At 28.9% G+C, this 11,766-nt stretch overlaps 1 protein-coding gene across 1 annotated transcript; it reads right to left on the bottom strand.

Moving 5' to 3' along the window:
• Window positions 1–1,637: 1,637 nt before the first annotated feature.
• Window positions 1,638–5,306, bottom strand: LOC107026117 (probable LRR receptor-like serine/threonine-protein kinase At2g24230). The gene has a single exon (XM_015226975.2). It carries the CDS (start codon window positions 4,456–4,458, stop codon window positions 1,891–1,893), a length of 2,568 nt encoding a protein of 855 aa, XP_015082461.1. The 5' UTR covers window positions 4,459–5,306; the 3' UTR covers window positions 1,638–1,890.
• Window positions 5,307–11,766: the final 6,460 nt, after the last annotated feature.

Here is an 11,766-nt window from a genome sequence, read left to right as displayed (position 1 = left end):
TTGAGACGGAGTAAGTAGTACAGAGTGCTGATAGGTGTCAGTGTTTTCCATCCTTCAGTACATTGAGTTAGAAATTCTTCAGACATGCTCCAAAACCAAACCAATGGAATACTAATAATTATAATAAATTAGTACCAACAGTGACCAAGCTGTCATGTATGTCTTCAAAATACTGAATTATTATCATACTCCATTAATGTACCAACATTTGTGACAGGTAACTTTTTTTAAGATTCCAAGAACATGACATTATTGATTATGTTGGTTGTGACTTACTATGTTGTAAGCACACATCTTGCTAGTATCTAGTGCTCACACATTTTGTTTGATTTCTCTTGTTGAAATCATATTATGATAAACTCAATTCGTAATCGTGATGTCTGAATCAGTTTGTTTATAAATTATTTCAATGAATACTAATTACTTGTAACATATCATTAGTTTATTCGTACTTTAATTATTTCGTCACTAGATGCTCGTTGCTAGCTTATGCGTATCTCAACCATATCACCATAGAATACATGTTACTTGTACGGACAAGCTTGTTTTATCTCGACCATTTTACCGTTGGATATATGAATACTTATACGAGCCAGCTTGTTCGTACAAGTACCTTGTATATTTCATCATCGGATTACTTGTTACGACTTTCACTAGTACTATTTCACCGTTCGATTATCTATATTCTAACTGATTCACCAAAATACATATTACTTCTCATCAATATAAATTTCAAAAAAATAAATGCTAATATTTTTTTATATATAATTTTCACTCACTTCATTCACCGTTCCGCTTACCTAAGAGGGTAGAGCACATCTAAATGATTGAACATAAGCAACAGAAAAAAAATTAGTCAAAAAGTGATTAATTAAATTAATGTTAGAGGAATTAGAATACATTAAACTTCTTGTCCTATATACACAATGACACATACTTCATGAAAAGGACCACTAGAAACAGTGGTCCTTTATGGTTTTTCTGCAATTACTATTTCCAAGAATTGAATGGAGCCCCATAAATTAACACCAAACAGGTCCATCAGAATATATAATGAAAAAAAATCATGCCTTTATAATTATGTTGTTAGAGATTTTATAAAATTTAAGCGAAATTATGTTGTTTAGACTCTTTAAAACTATTAGTATGTATCGAATTCTTTGAAACCTATTTATTTAATAGGATCTCACATGCGAGTGACAACATTTTTTAAAGAGTAAAACTCTTAAGAATATTATTAGTGTGTCGAACATCGAATCATTCTGAACTTGTGTATTTTTAGAGGATTCGATACGGATGTATTAATACTTTCGGAGATTATGATACCATGATAAGGATGTAAAAGCATTTGACATGTTTGTTGCCCCGGCTCCTGTGTCGGATTCTTCAAAATCTATGTTATTTTAAAAAAATCTGATATGAATGCAGCAATATTTTTGAAGGTCTCAACAAGTACTGCAACACTTGTATAAGAATAAAAGCGGCACAATGCACTAAACTTTCACAATGAACTCTTTAACAGATAGATTTTACAACATCATGAACCAAGCACAAAAGTTTGACACTACAAAAATGGTCATTTCTTGTTTAAACGGACTAAAAAGAAAAGTAACACAAATAAATTGAAACGAAGAGAGTTACTCGTAAAGATTTCAAAAAATTTAAAGACTAATGACATTGAGTGGAAAATTTGTTCTTCATCAAGGGTCAAGCAAAAAGCCTATTTTGTACTACAACTTAAAAACTTTTCCAGTGGAAAATGAGATAACATTGAATAAAGCAGCAAACAAAAATATTGGACTACTGTACAATTCCCCTTGTGCTAGGTAACAACACAAAAGAGAACTCAAAATCCTCATAGTTGCCAATGCCTTTGAGTCCTTTTTATCTTCATTGTTGTGAAGGTTCAATATCCTTGAGCAGTCCAACTACTTGATGCATACTTGGTCGTTTCGCGGGAACTTCAGCTGTGCATAGATAACCGATTTTCAAGGCTTCTAGTATTTGTGTCTGTGATGCTGTTCCACGAATTTTTGGATCGATAACTATTGATCCCTCGTTGTTCCTTACTAATCCTCTAACCCAACCAACCAAATTACCATCATTGTGTTGTGGATAATCATCTTCAACTGGTTTTTTCCCGGTAATTAGCTCGAAAAGGATGACTCCAAATCCATAGACATCTGACTTTGGTGTAGGATATTTAGGTGAGCTGCTCTCTGGATGAAGAAATTCTGGGGGAATGTATCCAGGTGAACCGCGAGTGATCTCATCCTCGGGTCCTGTGCCAAAGATTTTGGCCAATCCGAAATCGGATAGTCTAGGCTCCAAGTTCATATCAAGATAAACACTGCTAGCTTTGACATCTCTATGTATAATGGGAGGTGAGCAACCATGGTGTAGAAATGCAAGTGCTCTAGCAGTGCCAAGCGCGATTTTGTGCCTAAATCTCCAAGTGGTTAACAATCCTTCAGAACCAACATTCTGAATACTGTTATTATCCTCCTCCTCTTCCCACGTGTCTGTGCTCCAGTCTTCAGTAGTAGTTCGAACCCCGAGTGGCAAGTCATGAAGCAAGTTCTGCAAATTCCCGTTCTCCATGTAATCATAAATGGCAATTCTTTGCTCACCAGCCAAGCAGTATCCTGTCAACGGAACAAGATTAGGATGTTTTATCCGGCCAAGATACTCGAGCTCTCTAGCAGCTTCATGGTCTGTCATAGTGGAACCATGAACAAGAACTTTCACTGCTACATGAATGCCACCTGGTAAAAAGCCTCTATAAACAGGACCAAACCTCCCTTCAGCTAACAATGTGCCTCGATCGAAATTAGAAGTTGCAGATAAGAGATCTGCAAATGTGAAATTCAATAGTGGCTTCTCGAAAATCACAACAGGCACTGAGTTTGCTTGCTTAACATCAGCAACCCAAGTTGTTGAATCAGTCTGGAAAGAAAAGGGACCAGAAATAGTCTGTTCTTCCTTGTAAGAATTCTGTTTAACCGCCCATATCGTGGTTTTCCTTCGACAACCAAACGCCAAGAACAGTAAACCAAGAAGCAGAAAGACCATAGAGAACGTTAATGCCAAAGCAAGTTTAAGTCCTCTGTGTTTCGGAGCTTTCTTGTGGAAGAGAGCTGGGTTGGCAGCAATAGGACATCCATTTGATGACCCGATAAACGCCGAAAGGAGTGTTTTAGAGGAGAATTCAGTAGCACAAAGAGTTAGATTGTTGTAAGAAAAATTGAACCTTTCCATCCTTGGTAGTATCTCTACAAGTGGCAATGGGATATCACCAGTCAAATTGTTGTATGAGACATCAAGAACCAAAAGATTTCTATTGCTCAGTGGAGGAATGCGTTTACTAAGATGGTTTTTGGATATATCAAGGATTTTCAAGCGACTCAACGACGAGAGCTCTTGAGGAATTTGGCCAATCAAACTAGTTCCAGACAAATTCAGATACTCTAAGCTAGATAAAATATCAGTTTGTGGAAATTCTTGATGTGAAAATCTATTATCTGCAAGATTAAGGTATAGGAGATTTCGAGCATTCTTTAATTCTTTAATGATCTCTCCACTAAGGTGATTCTCAGATAAATCAAGATAAACCAAATGAGACCAATCAAATCTGGAACTGAAGTTTACCTGAGAAATGTGACCATCAAACTGGTTTCTACTCAAATCAATCACTTCCAATGGCCCCTCAAAAAGACCAACAACAGAACCCTTAAATAGATTGCCTGAAATATTGATATGAGTGATTGAATCCATTCTTGAAAAATCTGAATCTTTACCAAGAATCTCATTTTCTGCAAGATTCAAGAACTTGAGCTTGTGAAATGTAGAACCAAAATCATTAGGAAAACCAGTGAGTCTGTTTTCTGATAGATCAAGGGATTCCAAAGAATGACAGCCCGAAATTCCCGAAGGGATTTCTGAATCAAACAAGTTCTTACTAAGATTAAGAGAATGCAAACTTGAAAGGGAGCTAATGGCATCTGGGATTTTCCCAGAGAAATTGTTGACAGAGAAGTCCATGATTTCAAGAACACCAAAATTGCCTATGTTACTTGAAAGGTCACCAGAGATATGGTTATGTGAGAGGTTAAGGTACTTAAGTGAACCTAAACTCCATATATCAGAAGGCAAACCAGTGAGTTTATTGTTGCTCAGATCCAAATACTTAAGCTTTGTGAGTTTACCAATGGTGTTATCAGGAATAACACCAGATAAACCAAAACTTTTAGCTGTCAAATTAACAACATTTTCATCCTTGGAATCACATCCAACCCCTTGCCAAGAACAAAAGTGAGCTGAAAAGTTGTGAAATTTAGTAACCCCCATCTTTTGAAGAAAATCAGACACAAAAAATCCATCAGTATTTGGCTGTTGGCAAAGCAAAGGCCTAAAGAACACAGTCAAAAGCAGAAAAGAACCAAGAATGCCTATTCCCATTTGTAGATAAGGCTTCAACTATAAAACTCAAGAGTATAAAAGAAAGAAGCAAAACCTTTTAAAAATCTACCTTTTTCAGAACTCCATCACCATTTATACCACAACCCCACAAAGCCAAAATTTCAAGAAGAGTACACTACTGACAAAAAATACATAAAAATCAAATCTTTCTGTGAGAAATGAGAAAGATAAGACTTCAACTGTAAAACTCAGAGAGAAAAAGAAAGAAGCAAAAAAATCCCTCCAAAAACCTCCCTTTTTTCAGAACTTCAACACCATTTTTGACACATAAAAGTTGTTCTACTTTCCAAGAATAACCAAAACATACACTTTCAGCACAACCCCACAAAGCCAAAAGTTCAAGAAGTATACACAATAGGCTCAAAATGCATAAAAATCCAATCTTTCTTTAGAAAAATGAAAAACAGCAGCTCAGAATATAATGGAATTTCAGAGGACAACTAAGATTTTTGGGGTTTCTGGAAGAAAGAATGAATCATGTGCACTTACCTTGTCTGACCTCTGCATGAAAAAAGCCAACAAAGAAAACAAACACCAAAACATAAATGCTTTGTCTCTGTGTTTTCAACTAGACAAAAGAAAGTTCAAATCTTTTTTCATAAAAAAAATGAAAAAAACAACAACCAGGAGAGCCTAATGAAGCTAGTAAAAAATCAAGAAACTTTATGGTAAAAATTGAGAGTGTATATGTGTTATAGTCAAATATTTGGGGGTTCATAAATGAGAAATTTTTGGGTTGGTGAAGTTTTGGAGTAAAGGTGTTGGATGAGAATTCAATGATTCTGCATTATGTTCATTCATGAATATCATCATTTTACTTCATAGCAAGTGGAAATACATACTTATGATCCTCTTGAGTCTTAATTATTATTAATAACTATACTCTAAAACAAAATAAAGTAATTACTTTAATCAATATTTATTTCATTGAAAATTTATATGTAGTTACCTTATAGGTGATATGACTATTTATTTACTTAAGAACGAATAAAAAAGACATAAAGTTCTGAATTTAAGTAGAAGGAAAAAAAAGAATAAAAACGAATAAACTAGCGCGATAATGAAAATTACTATAAATAACTAACATTGCTATATATCAAAAATAAAAGCTACAATTATATAATAAAATGTAATTATTAAAATACAGAATTAAAATATTTAAAATCATGAAAAGAGTATTATAAGTTATAACTTTTTTTATATCTACATGCTGAAATGTATTTTATAATATTGATCAAAATTATGTAATTTAATTTAAAAGGGAGAATAATTTTTATACACTATTTTCTATTATATAAAACTTTTAAACTCTAAATTAAATAGTAAATAATGGAAAATAAAATTTTAAATAAATGGTCTTATCACTTTATGAACCTTTTGTCATAGTGTAAAAAAAAAATAACAACAAAAAATTGTGCAAGACTTTCTAATATTAAAAGATTTGCTCTTTTTACCTAAACTTATTTATGGCTATTTAACAAGGAGAGATTTTCAATATTTCTTTACTATTTTTGGTCTTATATTCTCTCTATCCTTTTTTTAAAAAAAAAAAAAATTGTACAAATCTATAAAGAGCAATAATTGTGGAAATTTAATTATTATTATCTTTTTCATGTGGATATTTAATATTTTGGTATTTGATGTAATTTGTAAGTAACAATTCCTTGAATAATTCCTTAAATTTTGCTTCTTTACCTTTAATAGTGGAGTAGCTTATTATTAAATTATACTTTACTTCCAATTTTTTTTTTAAAAAAATACATACTTTATTTGTTTAATATCATATATTTGTAATTATATTTTATTTTGTTTAAACTACTCCATTCATTCAAATTATTTATTGTTATTTTCATACAATATTGATTATTTCTTTCTCATTTTATTTTTAATTTTAATTATTGTGAAAACTCAAAACTACAAGCATCTTATTAGAGTAAATACTTAATAATAATAAAGATAAATTATATATTCTGATATAAATAAGAGAAAATTAATCAAAAATCTATATCTAATTCATTTTAAAAAGAAATATATAATAAAATACGATACATAATTTAAGACGGACGATGTAATATTATATGAGTCATGGCCTCATGGGATACGTGTGATATGTAAACTAAAAATACTGCTGATCAGTTCATCCAACTACATCACTAAATGCATTTTCATGTATATTTTTTTATTTTGTCATTTTATTCAAATATATCTAAAAAGCCTATATGATTAAAATAATACAATTAATTTTCACTTTGTAAAATTATATATAAAAAAGAAATTAATCAATTTTTATTGGATTGTCAACTTACAGTTTTAAATAAATTTAAAATTTCGACTTATAAATTAGGATGTTCAATTGAAATAAGCCGATAAAATTATAGTTCTACTTTTGCTTTATCGCGATTCTTTCATTATTTGGATTTGGAAGATTATATCATAAGATTGAGATACAATTATTATTATTATTATTGATATGTTGTTATTAATTATCTTTATTATAGAAAATAGTAGGAATTAGTTAAAAGTAATTTTCACTATTGATGACCAATACTACACCTACTTCAAACAAAAAATTGTTTGGTATAATAACTTAATTTAAAATGGTAATTTTGACAATTAATTAAATTAATCTCTTCCTTTGTATCTTTAATCAAACTATAATGTAATTGATATCTAATTACCATATATTTCTTCATAATTAATTACTTCTCCCACAAGTTTAGTCCATGCAATTAGTAAATGAAATCATTTATCTTGATTTTCCTTTTTCTCTTTACTTCACATTTTCATCTAATCAATTAAGACCATTTTTTTAATTAAAAAAAAATAATCTAGTGAAATGCATTATAACACAAATTTTACTTGTTTTAGTTAAAATCTATGTCCAAACGCATACGAAGAAAGAAAGTGAAAATTCCACGAGGTATCAGTAATACTTTGTATATTTGTTCATTTTGAAACAACTTCAGATAAGTTTATATGTTTTTTTATTTACTATAAATATAACTCAATAATGATCTCAAAATTAAATATATTCGTTTTTTTTATCTTTCGCTAAATATTAAATATTTATATTTGAGTTCGACTAAATTTAAATACACTGAAAAGTCTAAATCTTTTCCTAACAAAGATAACTTCGTATCTAAAGAAGTTTAAATCATAAACTTGTAATTAAGAACGAAGAAATAGTTATTAGATCGAAAAACACATTTGACTAATTATTAAATTAAGAGAAGGAAACTATAAATTAAACTCATAATTTGGCTGTTTTTGTACCCAACCCACTGACTATATATGACACTGTTTTGGTCTACAAAATATTCTCTGAATTTTGACTGACACATAAATAAAAACTATTTTTAATTCCTGTTTGTTTGAAAAAATTAAAACTCAAATGAATACTATAAAAAAAATATTAGTTGAGTGTAAAATGAATTAATATCTCAAGTAATGAATATTGAATTATACCTAAAACGCGTACTATATTAGTATCTAATTATCTATAATATGATTAATAACTTTTTTTTTATGCCAACTATTTTTTTTTTGGGAGGAATATTAGACAGATTATATTTGGAATATAACTACTGGAATAAGTTGCTGAATAACATGCTGTATAAATATATTATGTAAAACAAAACAAAAAAAATCAAGGAAATGTAATGTTGAATATCAAGTTGTCAAATTTATACCTTAAAACTTATTTTTTAAAAATAATAACATTATAACAACGTACTCAGTAATTTCACAAGTAACGTCTGAAAAAAATATTCGTATACTTTATTTTTATTTTATAAAGGTAAATAATTTGTTTTCAATATATTCTCTCATTTACTTTGTAGTACGAACCTCATATAAAATCGCGATCCTCTTAAGTAAGACATGTCAAAATTACTATAAAAAGAATGGAGCAATAAAAAAACCGCGTTAAAAACAATAAAAAAATAACAATAGCGATTACACGTAATATAATAATTTAAAACAAACGAAAATAACATGAAATTGGCTTATTTTTTATTATTCTATTGTATAATTCAAGGTTCAACTTGTAGAATGTTCATACATGTAAATAATAATTTGATTTGATGTGAGTTTTTAGAATTGATTTATTACAAAGATTTATATATTTTTTAATTAATATAAAAAGAAACAGCTCAATAAATACTCCTTATAGTATGAACACACAAAGTAAATTTTCTTCTATGTCATTTTATATTTATTTTTTGTTGTTATAAAATGAATGGTGGAAAAAGGCTTTACTTTTTTTTCCCTTTTAAAAAAAGACAATAAAGATATAAAATGGGTGAGAATTGTACTTTTATTGACTTTAGTTTTAAAAAAAAAATATCTCCCAAACTTTAGGTAGGGTATCGTTAGTGGCGTAGCGAGAAATTTTAATAAATAGTTTATCAACAGTTAATAAGTTATAATTTTTTCTAAATTTAAATTCAAAAACTTAATATTATAGCTTTGCTTTCAATCATAATAAAAATTAAATATTAATTAAATTCTTCGTATTCGTATAAATTTCAGTGGATAAAATTACTCGATATTTATATTAATCGGAAAAGTCTCCCAACTTTCCAATGGTGCTCTCTTTTTACACCTCAAATTCAATAGTAAACTTTATGATAAGGACTTTAGCCAAATTGTGGGCTAAAAAGGGACCACTTATAATAAAAGTCATAAACTTTGTGGGCCAAATTAGACAAAAGAGCAAGTTTTGTGGTAATATTTGTCACATCATTAAGTTAGGGATTGTGATTTGTAAGTAATGTTTGTTGTAAAAAGCATCATAGGTTTAATTTCATTATCAACAATTATGGAGTTTTATTTTGTTCTCTAATCTATTTAGTCTTTGATTTATTTAAGTTGTTTTGGACCCCACAAGCCTTAATCATTTAACAAATCTCTTTTTCTAAATCTTGACTATTGGTTTCATAATTGGTAGTTTAGTCCAATAAAAATGTCTTTTTATAATAATTAGTGGACATTAGTCACATTCTACAAAAATAAAAAATGAATTTGTAGTATGAGGAGAGTTAAGAGTACTACTTACCCACGATTCTATTTTTAGTAAAATTCAATTAAAAGAAAATATATTAGCATTTCAATATCTTTTCGTAAGCTTGAGGTGATTTATTAGGATAAAATATAAAAACAATATGTTGGTAATTCTAAGCTCGAATTGATTTCATTAAATTTAAAAAGATTAAATAACTCAATTGATCAAGACGAGGCACATTAGATCGAACCAAGCTTCATTGAGCCCAATACTAGATCGGTTCATGTTGATTTATTTCAGTAAATTTAACGATTGAACTGAGTTGACTTCATCGTTTTGAAAAGACTAAACGATTCGATTTAGCTTAGACACATGTTGAGATTGAGTCAACCGCGTTAAACCAACATAATCAGATCGATTTGTTTCGATTTTACTCGACTATCAAGTACATATAACAACAACACATGTATAAACCATGAATTATATCAAATTCACGATGAATTCTTCTCTAGTCAACGAAAAAAATTACTTTTATTTTACAAAATAAAATCTCATTCACACTCGATATTTACACCAAATCAGCAATAAATGAAAAAAAAATACGTTACATATTTCGATTTCTTTCTTAACCATCAACAAATAATATATACTCTTACTTTAAAATCTACTTACTCAAATTATATTACTTGATCGTATATAAATATCAAGTGCGGATAAATATTTACGACCCCCACCCCACCCTTCCAAAGGAGGTGGGTGGGTGAATTTGATCAAATGGGAGCACGCCAACACCGACAAGGGGAAAAACTAGTGGGGAGTTTAATGATTTGCATTGATTAAGGGGGACGAGATGAGTAAAAAGAAATCAATCAAACACCTTTTAAAAAAATTATTATTTGCTTTTCTAGTCCCCACTAACATGAATAATTACAATTTCTATCTTTAATTATTAACTTTTTTTTTATTATATAGTTTCAATTCATACATTTATGTCACATGATATTGTTAGCCTAACGTATTCTTCACACCACCGCTTGTCTATTTCCTTTACATGCAATTTTCATCAATACCACTTTATTAATTAATTTTTTATTTAGTATTTGATACTTATATTATATTAATTAGGATATTTATCAAAAAATTTATACACTGAATTTAAGTTCAAGACTTGCGATTAAGAATAAAAGAGTGTAATATACTCTACCAAAAACTATTCAATACAAAGCAATTGTTGTATTTGGTATCTCTATAGAGGTTTAATTTGAATCTGCGTCGAAAAATTTCTAGTTGAAGATAACACCTCTTAATAAAGATGATCATATATTTTGAATTCGAATACGTGAGCTCTAATTATGTATGAAGGAGTGCACTTCATCACAACTTATTGACCGTATTAGAAGTTTGTTCTTGTTATTGTTGTGGATTCAGTATTCATATTCAGATTTAATTATATCTAAATTAGAGTGTAAACAAGATCTATAACTAAAGATGAAAAGATATACTCCATCACAACTTATTGATATAAAATATATTTTTTTAATTTTTTTTAAATTTAATATTCAATATTTATATTAAAATTTAATAAATACTTATAGCAAAAATAATTTTATAATCTGTATTTAAAATCAAGGAATCCACTTGATCACAACATGTTGGTATATATGAAGCAATTAATTTAGTTTGTAGGGTAACAATAATGTACACCAACATATTATTTGCCATTACTTTTTGTACACAAACATTAAATAAGTTTTTGACTTATGCTATACTGGCTGTTACTCCTATTAAGTATATATACATATATATATATATATGTATATACTATTGTTAGTTGTTCTATGAAATAAATCTTGAAGTTATGTTTAGCAACTAAGAAAATTAATTTGGGCAATTAATGTTGTGATATATCTCATATCCTTATCCCTCAAAATTAATAATAATAATAATTGGCTTTAAAGAACAAATAAATAGATAAAATTGCAATTGAAATTTTCTGTATGAATTAAAAGAGAGAGAGAGTTATATTTTAATTAGAGAATAAATTTTGGGATTCTAAAAGGGAAAATAGGAAAAGGTGAGGATATAAATTGACAAGTGTAAAGTCTTGGGTGTAAATGTTTTTTCATTAATAAATATTTAATTAGAATAAATTTCTACTTTTGTAATAAAATCAACAATTTAGAAAAGAAAAGGCCAAAATAGGAGAAAAAGATAAATAAGAATGGACCACATATAGAGGTGTTACATTATCTTTTCTATATTTCTCTCTCTCATATATATATATA

Source organism: Solanum pennellii, chromosome 7 (assembly GCF_001406875.1).
Source record: "Solanum pennellii chromosome 7, SPENNV200".
In the NCBI taxonomy this organism is placed as follows: domain Eukaryota; kingdom Viridiplantae; phylum Streptophyta; class Magnoliopsida; order Solanales; family Solanaceae; genus Solanum; species Solanum pennellii.
The sequence above is the reverse complement of the archived record's forward strand: the minus strand, read 5'-3'. Positions and strand labels throughout refer to the sequence as shown.